Source organism: Marmota marmota, unplaced genomic scaffold (genome assembly GCF_001458135.2).
Source record: "Marmota marmota marmota unplaced genomic scaffold, marMar, whole genome shotgun sequence".
Taxonomy (NCBI): domain Eukaryota; kingdom Metazoa; phylum Chordata; class Mammalia; order Rodentia; family Sciuridae; genus Marmota; species Marmota marmota.
In genome coordinates this window covers 175,351-193,743 of record NW_025999944.1, presented here as the reverse complement: position 1 = coordinate 193,743, position 18,393 = coordinate 175,351, and the positions used below count along the sequence as shown (strand labels likewise).

General features: G+C 51.8%; 2 protein-coding genes across 4 annotated transcripts in view; one reads left to right on the top strand and one right to left on the bottom strand.

Moving 5' to 3' along the window:
* Positions 1-656, top strand: part of Fdft1 (farnesyl-diphosphate farnesyltransferase 1) — a 30,413-nt gene extending 29,757 nt beyond the window's left edge. For both annotated transcript variants that reach the window (XM_015499409.2, XM_015499408.2), the window contains one exon: positions 97-656. In XM_015499409.2, coding sequence (XP_015354895.1) covers positions 97-318 — 222 coding nt within the window. In that variant the 3' untranslated portion in view covers positions 319-656. The remainder of the gene's footprint in view (positions 1-96) is intronic.
* A 3,382-nt stretch (positions 657-4,038) lies between these two features.
* Ctsb (cathepsin B) lies at positions 4,039-13,263 on the bottom strand. Of its 2 annotated transcripts, XM_015499405.2 has the most exons (9): positions 13,087-13,263; positions 12,457-12,542; positions 10,863-10,977; positions 10,042-10,160; positions 8,507-8,592; positions 8,109-8,252; positions 7,617-7,733; positions 5,323-5,451; positions 4,039-4,959 (listed from the first exon to the last, which is right to left on the bottom strand). In XM_015499405.2, exons 1-9 carry the CDS (start codon positions 13,210-13,212, stop codon positions 4,862-4,864), a joined length of 1,020 nt encoding a protein of 339 aa, XP_015354891.1. In that variant the 5' UTR covers positions 13,213-13,263; the 3' UTR covers positions 4,039-4,861. The 2 variants fall into 2 exon arrangements, with proteins under 2 accessions (XP_015354891.1, XP_015354892.1); XM_015499406.1 differs by lacking the exons at positions 10,042-10,160; positions 12,457-12,542; positions 13,087-13,263 and having other exon boundaries at positions 10,863-10,936.
* Positions 13,264-18,393: the final 5,130 nt, after the last annotated feature.

The following is an 18,393-nucleotide window of genomic DNA, read 5'->3' as shown; positions in this document are numbered from 1 at the left end:
GTGCCTGTCTGTTGAGGACTGCTGTAAAGGTGACCACAGGAAATGCTAAAGCACTGGACGCCTTCTGTGGCACTCACAGCTTTTCCTCTTCAACAGATTTATCACAGAATCCCCAGCTCGGACCCGTCTTCCAGTAAAACCAGGCACATCATCTCCACCATCAGGACGCAGAATCTTCCCAATTGCCAGCTGATCTCCCGAAGCCACTACTCCCCGCTGTACCTGTCCTTTGTCATGCTCTTGGCTGCCCTGAGCTGGCAGTACCTGAGCACCCTGACCCAGGTCACAGAAGACTATGTTCAGACAGGAGAGCACTGACTGGGATCTGTTGGGAGCCACCGTTCACGTGCGACGGAGTCACCGTTCTCAGGGGTGGATGTTGGCTTCCCTTTATGTTTTTTATTCCTACGTTAATCCCTCAAGGAACTACTTGGACCTTCACAGACTGAAATACAGAGTTTAAAAGAATATGAAAATACAAGGAAAGTGGGCCTTGCCCTCAGCAGGCTGTGCTTACAAGTCCCGGTCACCCTGCTGCACCGTGGGACGGCAGGGATCTCCCTCAGCGAGGCCCGGCTGCAAGAATGATTAAATGTATTTAATTTGAAGCAACTTTTGAATACTGTCAGTAGAAAATGAAGTGACTTTTCCTTCTGTCTGGTGCCTGGTTTTCCCCTCATTTTGTTCCCTCTAGTTGGGCTGAACGTGGTAGATGTGAATGCAGAGTTCTAGGTGTTTCCTAAGAGTGCAGACTTGCCTCTACACGAGGATGCGGGGAATAAAGTCTTGGCATTATTTTCTCATTTTAAAGGGCCCTTCAGTAAAGGTGTTTCTGGGTATTTACAGTAATAGGTGCAATTGCTCTCTGTCTAATGCAGTTCACCTGAGTCCACTTGACCATGGGACAGATGGAGTTAGTGATCAGAGGACAAGGGCATCTGTTGCCACTGTGAAGCCAGTTAGCAAGTACCAGGAGGGACAAGCTGGCTGCCCTGGGTAGCAGTGGCCGAGCAGGCGGGCAGGCGACAGGGTAGCTGTTCCCTGGCTGCCTCCCTGTGAGGCTAGTCATCTCAGCTGCATTCAGACACATTAAGACTTTTCCTCCTAGCTTTTTCCCCTTAAATTTCCAGTCTATACACCAATGTCTCAAGAAAGGGAGAGCTATTTTCAGATGAAGGTCAAGTGGCACCGAGCCTTGTTCCCCCTCAGTGGGTTCGCCCTCCTTAACTCCAGCACAGTCGGGGCTGGTGTAAACTCCCTCCTGCCGTGTCTCACTGCATCTTTGCCTGGGCAAGGAAGTCATGGTTCCCGCCAAGGGTCTCTCCAGAAAAGCCTTTGGGAGAGTCAGCATGACCGGCACTGCTGTGAGGCATAGCTCTCTCTTGTCACATCATCAAAATGCCTGAGGCTGGGTACCGTATGTGGGAAAAGGAGTTCAGGACTGGAGATGTGACCCGTGGTGGGGTGCTCACCCAGCAAGGGTTTGAGCCCCAGCAACACAAGAGGAGGAAGGGAAAGGCTTCTTTATAAATGCTCACAGTTCGGGAGAGTGGAAGTGAGGGTTGGGTGGCCCTGCCTGTCCAGCCTGGGGTCCGGGCCCCCTGGAGGATGGCATCACAGTGGTGGGAGACTGGAAGCGAGAGGGAGTCAGGGCCCAGCGGGCTCTTTTATAACAGACTCACTCTAGAAGATCAGCATTCACCACTTCTGAAGGTGAGTCCCCACCACCTCCACGTCACTACCCTGGGGACCAAGCCTCCTGCACACAGACCTCTGGAGGACACTCAGGGCACTGCAGTGTGCACAGCCTCTTGTCCCAGTCTACTGCGTGTAAGGTGACTTACCGACTGAATTTGGGTTTTTCCTAAGTAATGTTGGGTTAGCACTGTTACAGAAACGGGTTTTCTATGACCACTAGAGACACCTGGCTCAAGTTTGGGTCCATGAAGATTTATAGTTAATTGGTTTGTTCAGGCTCAACCCTGGACCAACTTGTCATCAGTGCTGAAGCTAGTTAAGGTGACTTGCTGTATGGAATAGAATGGGCTGTGAGCCCGGCGCAAAATACTTTGCAAGTACTTTGCCAAGACTCGACTTGGGATTTTAAGGTAAGTTGTTGCATTCCCCCCTGCCCCAGAACTGGGGACTAAACCCAAGGGCACTCGATCACTAAGCTACATCCCCAGCCCTTTTTAAGACGAGGTCTCCCCAAGTTGCCCAGTCTGGCCTTGAATTTATGATCCTCCTGACAGCCTCTGGAGCCACTGGAATTACAGCCATGTGCCACATGTCCTGCTCAATTTTATTTTTTTAGTATAACTGTACGTAAGTATTCATCTAAGATTCAAACAATTGGGCATCCTGCTCCCCACTTTTCAGTATCACTTACAGCATTCGACACGGTCTGTTTCCTGTTCACAGTGGAGTGTTCCGCCCAGCCCATCAGAATCTCGGAATTTAAAATGAACAACAGCTGGGAGTGGGAGCCTGACCGCTATGGTTAACTACTGTGCCATTTCCCAGGGGCGCTGGTGTGTGTAGGGGGAGAGGTAGTCATTTTTGGCAGTTTTGGAAACTTGAGCTCTGAAGTTTGTGGTTTTGAAACATTAGTGTGAATCACAATTACCCGATCACCGGGACCACAGACTTTCTGACCTAGTAGCCTGGTGTGGTGCCCAAGAATTTGCTAACCTAAGTTCTCAGGTGACAGGAACCGGGCTGGTGGAGAAATCAGGCTAAGGATCACTGCTCAAAGGCATTGTTCCTCAAACTTCAACCTCCCTAGGAATGAGCGCGTCTGGTCAGGCTGCATGCTCACTCAAGTGCGGCGCTCATTCTAGCACTGGCTAACAGGCAGTGAAGCTGGGCTGCAGCCCATTAAAGTGGCAAGGCTCCCAGAGGACGGTGCTCTGAGGCCTGAGAGGAAAGGTGGAACCCTCCCAGACTGACCTCCAGGGAAGACCGAAAAGGCACTGTCCCGCCTGTCCTCCCATGTGGACAGGCGTCCAGGAGGACCTTTGGAGCAGACATGATCCAGGGGGTCATTTCTGGCTGACTGAAGCCTTGAGATCCATCCCAAACACTGCAGAGCAGGTTCTTCCGGTAAAGCCTTCACGTGCGATGCTGTCCCAGTGCCTTCTGGTGCTTCATGAAGCACACCCTGGCTGGCTCCACGGGTGGGAATGGAGTTGCAGGTGGCTACATGGTGGAAGAAGAACGGGAGCGGAAGCGTGGGCCCAGCGGAACTGTTAGCAACTCACCGAGGTCAGGAATATATTTGAAATTGCAGGAGAAAAGTGACTAGGAATTTGTGGCTTGAATAACCTTGTGAAACATTTTCTAAGTACTATAAAGAGTACCACGAACTCTTCTGTAACCTTCACCAGGTTGCTGTTGCAGTGTGGATCAACCCAGGGCCTCACGCACTGGTAGTTCTTCCACTGACCCACCCCCCACCCCCCCACACCCCCCGCAAACCAGGTTTTTAAGAGCTTATTTGATGTAGCCTCTAATTCCTAACTTACTGGAAGACAAGCTTCCCAGGTGGGGAAGGGAAATAACTATGGGCAGGCAGGTGAATGAGTGCTGATTATTGTAGTTTCTGGTTCCCTCAAGAACTGGTGCACTTGGTTATGATGCTTCACTAGGATTATGCAAAGGAGTAGTTCTTGGACAGCAATATAAACTAGTGAACAAAAGGGAACTCAAAACACCACACACAGGCTCTGGCTCCACCCTGGGAGACGTGTCTCCTGGGAAATGGACAACCTGATCTGGAAGACCAACATGGTGCTGCACCTTGAAACCTCAGCAGATTGTGGGGCTTGTGGGTGAACAGTGGAATACAACTAGGTCCTTACCTTTGAGCAGGGACAAGCTTGTCAAGACAGAAGGGTTGATGAGGATGACAGGGAACCAGGGAGAGACAGATGCCCTGACTTGAAAACACGAAGCAGTTTCCAGAAGGCTAAAGACCACAAGTGCACAGGCCAGGACCACAGGGCCCCGTCCGGAGGATACTGAGGCACCATCAGCAGATTTCATTAAAGGAGAAACCTTTTATTGGCACAGTCATTCCTTGTTAAATTGACAGGGTGAAGATGTAATTTTTCAAAAACAGTAAAAGCTGATTTCTCCCAAACTAGTTTCAATGTGGTAGTCAAGGTCAGTAGGTCAGCCAGCAAATCATGACCACTTGATTTGTTTTAAGCCAGACCATTGGGAGACAATCTGTAAAAACGAGTACAGCTCTTCCAGCTATTAGATTTGTTCATTCACATGATCAGCTGAGGTGCACAAAAAATAAAACTTCTATTAAAAAAGAATCAGCCAAGGACAGAACCAGAGAGGGCTTACAGCACTACCAAGGGCCATGGATGCAGGCGCCCTGGGTCGACGCGGCTTTCTCCAGAGGATTGCACGCCATGCCTGCTATGGACCTGTGGCATCTAGAAGGCTGCTTGCTTAGAGGTACTCCACAGACCCTTCCTTTGGAAAGCCTGCAGCCAAAGCCGGTGGGTCTGTCGCTGCCTGGACGAGGGGTGGGAGGGTGTTGCAGCCAGAGCCGGAGCAGCAGGCACTACAAACAGCACTAGTCTACGGGGAAGACTCGGGGTGCACTGTGGCCATTGTCCACTGAACAGCCTGGGAGGGAGCAGGAATGGACACGTTTCCTTGGAAGACAGTTCTACCGGGAGGCGTGAGTTTGGCCTGATCCAGTTCTTTAGACCCTGTCTACAACTTCTTGTACCTTATGTGAACTCAAAGAATAAAAGACATTCTTGCCCGCGTCTCACACCCCCAGACCAGTTGGCTACGTTTAGGGAAACCCCCAGGACTGGCCAGCCAGGCCTGCGGCAGACTAGATCTTTGCCCAGTATTGCTCAGTGCGTGGGATTCCAGCCACAATTTCTGATTCAATTCCACAGTGATCCTCTCCTCTGAGGATTTTAAAGAACCCTGGAAACAGAAAGAAAGGTGCTTTGAATGTGTGCCTTAATTTCTGATCCTTGTCAATAATTCAGACTCACTCCAAGGACTGAGAGTGAGTCACCTGCCCCCTGCAGCACCACTGTGCTCTCAGCTTCTGGCCCAGCAGCCGGGCCCTCCCCTCTCCAGGCACTTTCACCAACCCCAGGTCACCTTCACAGCCTGGTCCAGTGGGAGCTGCTGTGCAGAGCTTCCTGGAGCCGCGGCCCGGTGCACACCACCCTCTCAGGCTCAGCGGCTATCTACGTACGTGGAGAAGTCCCAGCCCACCAGCACCCAGTCTGTTCTGGCTCATGACTCCCTATCTGCAGCAGGAAGGGGGCTGCCACTCACCGTTGTCACCCCAGTCAGTGTTCCAGGAGTTGGCCACCAGCCAGTAAGGGATGCCATTCTCTACCCCCCAGCCAAGGATGCGGATGGCGTGGCCTCCCATCATCTCTCCAGCAACATGCTTGTACACTCCTGAGGAAGGGAAAGCCAGTTCAGACCAAGTTCAGGCCACCATCCCGCTCCACAGCACTCCGACTCAGCTAGCCACCCCCAGCAGCAGAGACAGGCCTCCCAGCCAGACCCTGGGTTCCATCGACAGAATACAGACAGACAAAGGGCTAGAACACCACTGCTCCATCAGAAGACTCCAGGGGCTCCCGTGATATAGGGAGATAATCCACACGTGGTTTTGGGTTTTGTTTTGTCTTGCAGTAGAGGATGGAACCCAGGGCCTCATGCATGCTACGCAAGTTCTCCACCAATGAGCTAAAAAGTGCTACCTTTCCAGCACTATTTTTTTTTTTTTTTGAGAAAAAGGAAAACGAACATTTATTGCTTTGCTAGCAAAGGAGAAACACAGGGGACTCCTGTCCTGTCCCCGAGGCTGTGATTCTGCCCATCAGCAGGAACAGGGGGCTTTTAAAGAGGTGATTCAAAGGCCACATTCCATATGTTCTCCTTTGGATTTGTAATTCACTTGTTATTTTGTGAGACAGTCATTTCTGAGAGCTTCTGGTACCATCCCCAAAGTCTGGATTACTTCCTTTCTATGGTGAGTGCATACTCAGGGAAAGATAAATCTGCCTAAAATGGGGAAGAAAGGTAATTCCCCATTTCCCAGAGATTAGGGAGGAGCAGAGAGAGAGGAAGAGAAAGAAAGTGTCCATTTAGAAAATAAGCTGCAGTAGCAGAGCATCAAGGGCTATATTCAAAGCATAAAGTTGGTCCTCCAGCACTTTTAAAAATTATTTTACCATGCCCAGGCTGGCCTTAAACTTATGATCCTTCTGCCTCAGGCTCCCGAGTAACTGGGATTAAAAGCATGTGCCCAGTACCAAATACATTTTTAAAAGCCCAACACACTCAACTATGTGAAATATTGAAATGGAGTCCGACAAAAAGATTTGTTGGTTGGTTGATTTTAAAAACAAAAGGTCTAATCATTAAGTTTTTTTTTTGTTTGTTTTTCTTCTTTTGGTACTGGGAATTGAACTCAGCGATGCTCTACCACTGAGCCATATCCCCACCCCTTTTCTTCTTATTTTGAGACAGGGTGTTGATAAGCTGCTTAGGGCCTTGCTAAATTGCTGAGGCTATCTTTGAATTTTCAATCCTCCTGCCTCAGCCTCTGGAGCCATCAGGATTGCAGGCATGTGCCACCACATGTGGCTCTCTCTAATGACTAACTTACAAAAGAAATTTACTGCTGAGTGACCAATTATCTGTTTTACATCCTGGGATTCTGTATAATTATGGGTTTGTCTGTCAAGAGTTTTACACAGCTTGAAGAGTTTTTAAATTGCTGCTCTGGGGTGCATTGGAGAGGTGAGGTGGGAGGAGGATGGGTCACTGGTGTTGGCTGATGGGAAAGATGCTGGCCAAGGAGCCCAGAGATCTGGTTAGTCAGGCCTTCCCTGGCAGATGAATCATCTGTCAAATCAGAAACATCTTTAGTAACATGCAGAGGACTGTGTAAGTATTGCCCTCATGACAATACTTATTTTTCTTGCCCAAATAATCTTCCTTTGTTCCAAATTGAGAGCACTGGTATTACATCTGGTTGAATGTAAATAAGAGAAAAGTAGGAACAAAGGCAGTTCACCTGGAATGGGGGGCTTCTAAGGAGCTGACATGGACAGGGTCAGGAATGGGAAGCATTCGGCACCACCCAGAGCAAGGTATTTCCTTTACTCATCTCTGGATGTCAGGTGTGACACTAGGTCTTTGCAAAGACAAAACCAAAAATGATTGAAATAGGCCACTCAGTCCCCACTGTTCAAATGTGGAGACTGATGAAGGACACGGGCCAAGGCAGGAGGGACCACTGCCAGGGAGAGGGAAGGTCCCAGAGAGGAGAGCTGAGCTGGGCTTGGAGGGATGAAGAGGAATTAGCCAGACAAGTTCCTGGAGAGGGATGTGGGATACTATGTGCAGAGATGAAGGAAACCAGGACAGCACAGGTGGAAAGCAGTGGCCACAGGACTGCCGGGAGCCACAGGTGACTGGCAGGAAGGAGGGTGGACGAAGGGAGGTCCGGCAGCCCTCCTCCTCAGGAGCCCCAGGTCTTCCTCCGGGTGAGTCCTGCTGACCCACTTGAGCACTTGCCGGCTGAACCCTCCACCCAGCTGCCTACACACCTGATTTGTAGGTCAGGAAGTCTGAGAAGACGGTGAAGGCGCCCTCCACTGGGCCGTTTTTGTAGATCTCTGCCATGATCTCCTTCTCGTTACTGGAGACGCTGTAGGAACTGTACCCTGGAGAGGGAACCACACCAGCTGGGGTGAGGGTGCCACCTCAGCTCCCCCAGGCAGTTATGTGCTGATTTACAGCAGGAGGCCAAGAAAGGCTTCCTAAGGAGTGAGCTGGGCCTGGGAGCTGGGCAGAGTGGCATGGGAGGGGGCTGAGGACCCCAGTGCTCCAGGACGGGCCACCGACTCACACAATAAGGGATTCGGTCTCTCGCAGCTCAAAAGGGCTGAAGCTGGATTTGGGGTGGAGCAGGCAGAGTGTGGGGGTGTGAGGCGAGGAACTTCTGTTCCTTCCTCCTTCCCAGTGTTCCTGGACCCTAGGATCTAATGGCCCTGGTCTCTGCCTCCCTTTGGCTTGTGGCAGATCCCAGCCCACCTTACCGTAGTGCTTGTCCTCTTTGTAGGATGGGGCATAGCCGGGCTCACAGCTCTTGCTGCATCTGGGAGTGTCCCCCTCCCCTGTGCACTGGGGCCGGGAACCGTTGACGTGGTGCTCACAGGGAGGGATGGAGTAGGGTCTGCAGCCTGATGGACAGAGTGGACGAGGGGGGTCAGCCTACAACCACCACCGAAAGGCCCTCAGGCCAGGAGGAAGGACTGGACACAGGCCAGCCCATGCCTGCAGCCCTGACCTGGGGCTGACCCTGTCTGGAGGGCTGCCTTATCTGTGTCCGTCTTCCTGCCCAGCCCTCTGCCCTCCACGGTCCTTCATAACAGAAACCAAAGCCGTCCTGACGCAGGGCTTATGGAACCCTCTGGCAGACAGGAATCACACTCACCTATGTGGGAGTCATACAGGCCACCAGAAACCAGGCCTTTTTTTGTCCAGAAGTTCCAAGCTCCAGACGGATAGCCTCCATTACAGCTAGAAAAAGAACCTTTTGTTAAATTCAGTGTAAGAGAAGTTCCGGCTGTGCACAGACCACTGCCTGGGTCCACATGCCCTAGCACTGGCATGACTGTCCTCCCAGAGCCCACCAACCCCCCGTCACCCTCCCTCAACTTACTTCTTCAGGCATCCGACCAGGCTCCCATCCCTTCCCATAAACCCCCCCCCAGAAGACAGGACTCTTACATTCATGTCTACACCAAACTAGGCTCTAGGCTTCCTTCTTTCTGGAATGGTGGTTTTCAACCAGGCAGGATATTATAATTCCCTGAGGTAGAGGAGCTCCAACCTCCTCAACTGTAGTTTTTGATTTTTGAGGTTTCAGTTACCTGTGCCACCAACTGTGGTCTAAAATGTTCAATGGGGAGTTCCTTCATTTCCTAAGTCTTAAATTATAAACTGTTCTGACCAGCGTGATGAAATCTCACACCATGCCACTCCAGTTGGCACGGAATGAGAATCATGCCCTTGTCTGGAGTATCTGTGCTGCATGCACTACCTGCCCATCAGGCACTTAGTAGCTGTCTTGGTTATCAGGTTCCCAGGTCTTTTCACAATGCTTGTGTTCAAGTTATTTTACTTAACAGTGGCCCCAGAGCCCAAGAGTGACAATGCTGACAATCCCAGTAGGCCAAAGAGAAGCCATAAAGTGCTTTATTTAAGTGAAAAGTTCTGAACTTAATAAGAAAAAAAAAAAAATCAGATGCTGAGATTCCCAAGTCTCTTATCCCTGAAATTATATCGAAAGAAAAAGAAATTTGTGTTGGTTTTGTCTCTGCAAAACTTATGGGCATAGCAAGTGCTAAGTGCTTAGTTAAGGTGGAAAAAGCATTAAATTTATGTATAGGAAAAAACAGCACATACAGGGTTCAGTCCTAGCCTGGGTTTTGGGCATCCATGAGGGGTACTGGAGCGTATCCCCTGCGGGAAAGCAGGGACGAATGTACTAGGAAAACCCACCAGTGGCAGAGAGCGATTCACTGGTGTGCAGTGAGGCCCAGGCACGTTTCTGTAACTCGGGCCTTTCTATGTGCAGCCACGGATGTGCACCACTGGTGTGGGCCCAAGGCCGGACGTTAGCACTGGTGAGCCCCTGAGTTAGGGATACAGCTCAGTGCGATCCACCTGGGGACCACTGTCTTGATTCAAAATAAGAAAATAACCCCAAGGCAAGTACATTTCCATGAACAGGAAGAAGGAACAAGTGAGGAAACACCAGTCCCAGGTTCAGAAATTTAACGGCATTTTCTGAGACCATGTTGTGCCAGGACCCTCCCCTCGCCCAGCTCTGTAGGTCAGACAGTGGCAGCCACTCCGGGCCTGCTTCCACTCCTCTGTCTCAGCCAAGAAACACCTTCCCTCCCCTAAGAAGTCCTCAGTGTCATTCTGCACTCAGGCCTCTGTGTAAAGGGGCCCAAGACTCACCCGTCCCCACACTGGCCACCACAGCAGGTGAGCATGTCCTCTGCAGACACCTCCACACTGACGTGCCCGTTGGTGTGGATGCAGATCCGATCAGACATGGCCTCCACAGCCCCAAATGCCTGCGGGAACAAGTCCTGCCCAGTGAGGCCGCTGCCACGCCCGACCTGTGGCATCTCCCGCCATCACCAGAGAGGTCTGCAGACCTCGTGGATGGCCAGTCTCTCTCAAAGCCACGTGTGACTCCAACTCAGCTTCCAAGCAAAGACCAATCCACCTGAGCCTCTACCTGGGGACTCAGCTCACTTCTGAAGCAAACACAAACACACAGCTCAAATACTGCCTGGTTTCACCTAGAGGAGGAGCTTGGGGTGCAGCAGGAGTCTGTGTTGGCGGCAGCCCCGACATCAAGGTGAAAGGAGCTCTGGGAGAGGGTGTGGTGGCTGCACAGCAGTGCCCACATACTAACGCCACTGAACTGCACACAAAAAATGTTAAGATGGTGGCAATTTCTGCTATATGTATTTTACCACAACTCAAAAACAAGGACAAGCTCATTGACAGAGATGGGACACTCAGGAAGCAGAGTAGTGGCCAGCGCTGCCCGTGTATACAGGGACTCGCCCTCTGCAGGGCACACAGCCCATTCATTTCTCCACCCAATCCTCGCCACAACTCCTGACCATGACACCATCATTAGACTGATGGGAACTGAATCTGAAAGTTAACGTCACTTGCCTGGTCACAGTTGATCCCTCCCCAGACTGTTGACCATTCCCCCACCCGTTCTGCTCCTGCAGCAATCCTAGCCAACTGGGTCTTACCCAGCAAGAGCCACAGGAACCCTGGTCTCTGATCTCTTTGATGGTTGGACAGTCGGGCCACTGTTCCCGAGCATCGAAGCTTTCAGGCAGATTGATGTCCTCAGCGAACCGAACTCTGGACAAAGGAAGGTCTTCATTACAAACTGTCACCTTGCAATTCACCCCCCAAGATGCAAAGGCTTCTTGGTTAAGGGCTGCACCAAGAGAGCAAGTGAGGGCTGAGATGTGCAGAAGTTCCCCTCACGGTCTGGTTTTTTGGTAGTGGGAACTGAACACAGGGGCATTTTGCCACTGAGCTGCATCCCCAGCCATTTTTACTTTTTCCCTTTGAGCCAGGGTCTCGCTAAGTTGCTATCCCCCTGCCTCAGCCTTCCGGGTCCCTGGGATCGCAGAGGTGCGCTAGGAATCTTGTAACACAGAACTTGATCCCATGGCTCAATGCAATCTGGCATTCTGTACGCTTCTTTCTAGATTCGTTTGATATTTTTCAACAGTTCTATGTCTCTTGCTTCCTCTACCCACCTTTAATCATAAACATCTGTCTAGATGCTTTAAACCATTTTTAAAATTTATTTTTGTGATTTTTTTTCTGGGTTTTCATTTCACATAAGAGGTGTACTGGAACAAGACGACACTGGCTGTGAGTAGAAAAGTATCTGGGATTCATTCTTTTTTCTCTTTTCCTTAAAGAGTCATTTAGCTGTATGCCAAGACAGATGTGCCCCACCCTAGGTTTCACAGTCTTTAACACTCAAGTTCTCACCAGGCGTGACACACACACCTGTAATCCCAGCGGCTCGGGAGGCTGAGACAGGAGGATCACGCTTTTGCCAGCCTCAGCAATGGCAAGGCACTAAGCAACTCAGTGAGACCCTGTTTCTAAATAAAATACAAAATAGAGCTGGGGATGTGGCTCAGTGGTTGAGTGGCCCCGAGTTCAATCCCTGGTACCCGCCCGCAAAACAAAACAAAACAAAAAAAAACATTAAAGTTCTCCAATGTGTGGGGAACACATCCTGTCACTGCTACATCCTCAGCCCCAAGGAGTCCTACAACTTCACTTTTCCTATCTATCTCGCTGCGATTCTCCAAATGGATGCAGTCCACTTCCCACTTTCCGACTTGGAATGGCTAAAAATGAAAACTGTGCTCTTCTTATAGCCCTAAGAGCTCAGGCTGGAATAGAAATGATGAATTACCCTTGCCTTCCTGTAAACAGTGAAGTCAGGACCTCAACCACCCCACCCTCAGGCAGCCACCTGTAATGGCTGCTGGGAGTAACAGCTCCATGAAAATGCCCTAGGCCGTGTTCTAGGAAAAGGAAACACAAGGGCAGATCCTGTGGCTGGCTCTTCTTAAGATTTAGATTTTTCAAAATGGAGTTCATTGAGACCCATCTGCCATCCTGGAGCCTTGTCCCAGGCTCTAGGACACCTTGGAGATGCCCACACTGGCCGGAGGTACCCTGTACCTGGAGGTGTCTGGGCAGCTCTGAGGGGGACCTAGGGCGGCTCCCTTTCCCCCTCCACGGTCCCTCATGGCTGCCTGTGGCCCACAGGCTGAGAGCCAGGGCTTCTCCAGGCACAGCACTCACCTCTCGGGCAGCCGGGGCCCACCCAGGAAGGTGCCACACAGCCTCTTCAGGTAGCTCACGTCCACATTGTAGAAATTGCGTCCCGCCTGGAAGAGAGCCATGCCTGTGACTGTCACCTACCAACCCAGAGGTTGCTGGCATGGGGTAGGCGGGCACGCTGCCCAGACACAGGGTCCTCCTCAGGGAAGGCCAGGGAGACAAAAGAGCAGCCCATGGGCAGAGTGCAGCTCCCAAACCAGGTGCCTTCTCCATCTGCTGACAGGAGACCCCGTGCCCCACCCCCCGCCCTGCACACGGCTCACTCCTCATTTCTTGGTTCCCACAGTCTTCAGGGATCAGCAGGAGAGGGCACTGATGGAGCCCAGGGGCCTCCACTGCGGGCTTCTCGGGCTCCCTGGCTGTGGAGGGCTGGGAACTCACCTACTCCTCCATGCCTCGGCCTACCTGGGGACACTCGCTCATGCCTGTTCCCATGCCCACGGTGCACAGGGAGGGAGGAAGCGACCATGATCCTACGCTTTAACTTTCTCACACAGAAGGTCCTGTGGCCCCACTGGGAGCCATCCGAGTGCATAGGCCAACCCCCAAGGTGACATAAGGACAGACACAGGAAGCAGCCCCGCAGCCTACCTGCCACGTGGTGTTCTGCTTGTTGATGTAGGTGATCAGTTCGTCTGACAGCGGGTGGAAAGAAGTTCTGCCCTGGGCTCTGGTCAGCACCAGTAGATAGCAGAGAAAGGCCAAAGGCCACCACATTCTGGAAACTGGATCCCGAACCCACCTGGAAAGGACAGGACGGGGGGAGTTATGATGGGTCCCACGCTACACACCAGGGCGCTCCTCGGGCAGACAGCAAGGCTCTCATCCTGGCCCCTTGGTGAAGCCTGGGGTGACGGCAGATGGACCTCAGGGGTCTACGGTGTCCACAGCCTCCTCCATTGTGCCCATGCTCCCGCCATGCCTGATGGCCAACATGAGGACACAGACAGTCCGGGGGCTGTGCCGTGCGTGACTAAACTGAGCCCAGGGCCCTCTCTGCTACGTCTGAACTGCATGGATTTGTTCAAGAATTGGAGAGGCCTTCCCAAAGTGAGTGATCTGAAAGATTCATGTGTGACCATGTCCTGAGGGAAGGGCCAACGGGGCAGGCAAACACAAGCGTGGCCCTTGCCAGTCACAGTGGAGACGACAGAAAAGCAGCTTCCGCAAGCCACCTGGCTCCTGCGAGCCCAGCGGGTTTTCCCAGTCAGCCAAGGGCTCTGCTTCCAGCCTCGGAGATGGGCCTTCTGAGAAACCACACCTCCCACCTCAGCCCTTCATCCGAGGACACCAGCATGAGTCAGGAGGCCGGCGACTTCCAGCTCAACATGAATCACCCTCTCGGGCAAGGAGCTAACAGAAGCAAGTGTTTCCTGGCCGACACCTGCGGCCTGGCGAGGGCCTGGGTGGGGAGCGTGGGTGGGCTGGGCGGCTGGTCCCCGGGGCTCCTGAGAGCAGGCTCTACCTCCTCAAGGTCAGGCTGTGGCAAAGGCCCCGAAGGGCCTGTGACTTAGTGTCAGTGCAACACCGCCTCACAAGGAGACCCGCACAGGGAAGAGTCAAACTTCACCATGGCTTAACTCAAGCCCACTGTGTCAGCTGGCAGAGAGGGCAGGCCACGCTCAGGGTTCTGACCGTGAACATGTGAATAACTAACAGTCCAACAAGTGCAAGAATGATTCTTCTGGAAGAATACACATGTGAGGAGAGAGAGATGTTCTGGAAAGAGCTCTGTGGAGGCCCTCCAGGATGGCACATGGATCGCTATCGTTACTTTCTGGTGTGTGGGTGTGTGCACACGCGTGTGTGGCACTGAGCACTGAATCCAGGAGTGCTCTTCCACTGAGCACACCCTAGACCTTTTATCTTTTATTTTGAGACAGGGTCTTGCTAAGTTGCCCCGACTGGCCTGGAACTCGAAAGCCTCCTGCTCAGCCTCTCAAGTAGCTGGGATCACAGGCATGTGCCACCACGATGGCTGCCTGCCAACTTTTAAACCTGTGTGCTGTGACTCACACAGGTTGACATTTAGAAAGTTACTATACAGATACACTATCGTCCAAGTGAAAAGACACAGGCACACACACAGCTGCTCACTAAATAACTCTCTCGATAAGACCAGAAACAGAGTCAATGTCTAATAGCAGGTAATTGTTAAATCATGGTGAATGGCCAGGTAGATTACAAAGCAGTCGCTGAAAAGTGAACTAGCTGAATCATATCGTACTGATAGAGCAAAAGTGCCCAGGTCCTACTGTTATGTGGAAAAGTGAGTTGCAGACCATTAGTAAGGTGGGCCTGTTAAGCAGGGAGCATGGGTAGGTGCCGTCCTGCAGCTTCGGGCAAGATGTGAGAGGCGCAGCCAGGCCTAGTGGCACAGCATACTTGGGAAGCCCAGGCAGGAGCAGCACAAAAGCTGCCAGCCTGGCAATGAGCACGATCCTGTTTCAAAATAAAACAGCGATGATGAAGATGATGCTGATGGCAGCGGCGGCTGGGGGTGCAGCCCAGTGGTGGGTGCTCAAAACCCTGGGTTCAAGCCCCAGTATGGGGGAAAAAAGTCAAAGAAAATATACAAAAGCAGTAACTGTGCCAGGAGACCATACTGCTATGGTCTGAGTGTGTCCTCCAAAGGGCCATGTTGCAGGAGCTTGGCCTCAGTGTGGCCATGTGAGGAGGTCGTGTGACACACAGGAGGTGGGGCAGGTGGGAGGTCTTAGTGGGCTCTGCTCCAGTCTCTGGTTTCTCCTCTAGCCATGTAATCTCTCCCTATCATACACGATGCCACCATGATGCCATCTGCTGTGGGGTAGCCCAGGCCAACAGGGTCCTCGCCAGAGCTGCCTGGTCTTGGTCTTGAACTTTCAGCCTCCAAAACTGTGAGCTAAATAAAACCTCTTAAAAAAAAAAAAAATGAACATGTTCTTGCATTTCAAACTCTTGTTTCTTTTAGGAAGGATCGTAGCAATGCTGCCAAAGACCCTGAGTCACCAAGTTGGTAAACGATCAATTCTGTAATAATCTCCAAATGCATTCTCAATCATCCTCTGCCACCAATGAGGCTTCCTCCCTAAAGACTGCCTGCTCAATGCCCTTAATGTCCCCATTTCCAGTGACTCATGGGGAGGCTGCCTTCTCATGTGATCACGTGCCAGCCGGCCACATGGCCTGCAAATTGAGGTAAATGTGTCCAGCAAAAGTCGGGCCCCTCTGACTTACACTGGCATTTTAATCTTTTCTCAAGACAGTGGGCACTGGTGCAGAAACACCAGTGTCCACTCCTTGAAAGTGGGAGTCTGGATGAACAGATGACAGGTCGCCAGGCTTGTTCTCTCATCTCTTGTATATGGAGAACGAGTGTCCCCAGGTGCCCCCGGGAGGCTCGGCATCTGCTGAGATGGGAAACCATAAGCCAAGAGAAGGAGAGGATCATTTCCATGGCAACCTAAATTTTAAAATGGGATTTCTTTGGTTTCTGTGGTGGCAGAGAGCACAGGCACTCCCATCTCCCAGGTGGCCCCCAGTTCCTGCAGCCCCCCTGGCACTCTGCCAGCAGGGAGACCCGTGTGCTCACTCCTCTTCCTTTGGTCCCACTGTTCCTCCCCATGCTCCTGTGAGCTGCATGACCACCCAGCGCCCAGCCCACTCACAGCAGGATAAGCACTTGGAAGAAGACTCCTTTCAGCCCTGTACCTGTGGCACAGGCTTCGGGGGGCTACCAGCTGCTGTCGCCTGGTGGTGAGGACAAGCCCTGGTGTGGAGGCAGGAGACCTGCATTTGTGCCTCAGCTCCACCACTAACTGGCACTGGGGGCACCAACCTCTACGGAGCCGCGGTTTCACCACCCATGAAGTGGATTAGTAGGTACCATGTCTCTGTTGGCAGCTGTATGTGAACCGAGGCAGGGCAGAAGCCCCTGTGTGGTGCCGGGTGTACACACAAAAGAGTGCAGTGCTGCTCACTCCAACAGGCTCCATTTCCCCTTCTCTCCTCCCCTTTTCCCCACCTCTAGCATGGGCCAGGTGACTCCAGTTTACCCCAAACCTACCCCAAATACCTCCACATTGCCAGAAGAATCTGCATTAAAACAAGCTTCTAAACCGGGCCCAGTGGCGCACACTGATCCCAGCTGCTTGGTAGGCCGTGTAAGGAGGATCACAATTAGCAAGTCCCTGTCGCAAAATTTAAAAAGAGCTGGGGCTGTAGCTTATTGGCAGAGCATCTCTGGGTTCAATCCCTGGTGCTACCAAAACAACAACAAAAAAACCTCAACAACAACAAAACCCACCAAAACCATCACACACAAACAAAAGCCCCTGGGTTCCAACCTCAGCGAACCTCTACATTTTAAGGATTCTGATACTGCTGAGAGCCCATCTCTGAAGCCAAATGTCCCCTCCTAGTGGAACAGACAGATACCCTGAGAGCAGGGGCAGTTTCACTCTAGTGAGTAGCCAACTTCCATTATCCCAACGCTGCTCAAATGGCAATCCCTCTGGGAATGCGCAAGGGTGCGAAAGACAAGCTCAGCTGCTAATACTCTGTCAGGGGTTCCAAGGTCTTTGCCAAAACAGCAATCCACTTTCACTTCCCCTAGTTCAGGCAAATGCTTTCCTCTTATTTCTCAATTCAGTGATTTTTAAAAATTACACAAGATGAATAGAAAGTCCTTATTTCAGGAGGGGAGGGGGCCCAAACAGGAGGAACACACTTGCAAGCTGTGGGCTACTGTTATTTCTAGTCCCGGTCAATGGGCTTCCCAGCAAGATCTGGAATCCACTGCACCCCCCACCCTTTCCAAGTCAGTCTCTGGTGACAAGATCAGGCCCTCCTTCCTCCCCTGGCCAAGCCCGTGTAGCACTCAATGGTTCATACATCCCACTGGTGTCCTGAAGAATGCTGTCATGTGTAAAGAAAGGGTTTGTGGTCAAGTGATCCACTCCCACAGCAAAACTGTTCCCCAGACACCCTAATGGCTTCCCAGGACAAATGTGAAGTTTGGGACTCTGGAAGGAGATGGAATGGACGTCAGGAGAGGAGCTAATGCCAAGTCGTAGGGAGCCTTATGTATGTCCTGCCATCCTAAAAGAGTAGAGTTGGGCTGCCAGCGAGCTTGAGGAAGAAAGCTCCCCTCCACTGTTACAGAGTCCTCTGTTGAAGGACGTAGGGGGACAGGCCATAGGCCCCTGAAATTTCCAGATCAGAAAAAGTGAACGGACACCCAGAGCAGATTTTTCCCTAATATCCTGCTCTTCTGCCCAGCGGTGCTATGAATCCGGCAGACCTCTTCCAGGGGTCTCTAAAGAGTCCAGAGGCTTCAGCCAGGGGTGGTGGTGGCTCAGGTCTACATTCGAGCAACTCAGGAGGCTGAGGTAGGACGATCATAAGTTCAAGGACAGCCTCAGAAACCTAGCAAGACCCTGTCTCGAAATAAAGGGACCGGGATGTAGCTCAGTGGTAGAGGGCCCTGGGTTCGCTCCCCAGGACCGTGGGAAAACACAGATGCACCATCAGTGCCTACATTCTGAAGTAACCACAAACCAGGACTGTGCCTGGAGATGGCAGAGCCACTGCATCAGGGGAAGGTGGGAAATGAGGAGGAGGGTGAAGACTTGGTGGGACCGGGACAGAGAATATTAAGCGTTTCTTTCTCTTCCATAAAAACTTGGCTTGGTTCTCACCATCATTAAAGGCAGCTGTTCAAGTTCCAACCTCTTCAGTACACCCACAAAACAAGACGGCGCGGATCCGCACTGCCGCTCCACTTCAGCTCACCCAGTTATTTATACCTCAAAGCTGGAGCAGCCTGGGGCAAGGGAGAGGGTAACCTCAAGGACCCACTGGAGGCCCAGGAGCCTTCCTTCTTTGCTCTGAATCACAGCCTTGATGTGGTCTTTG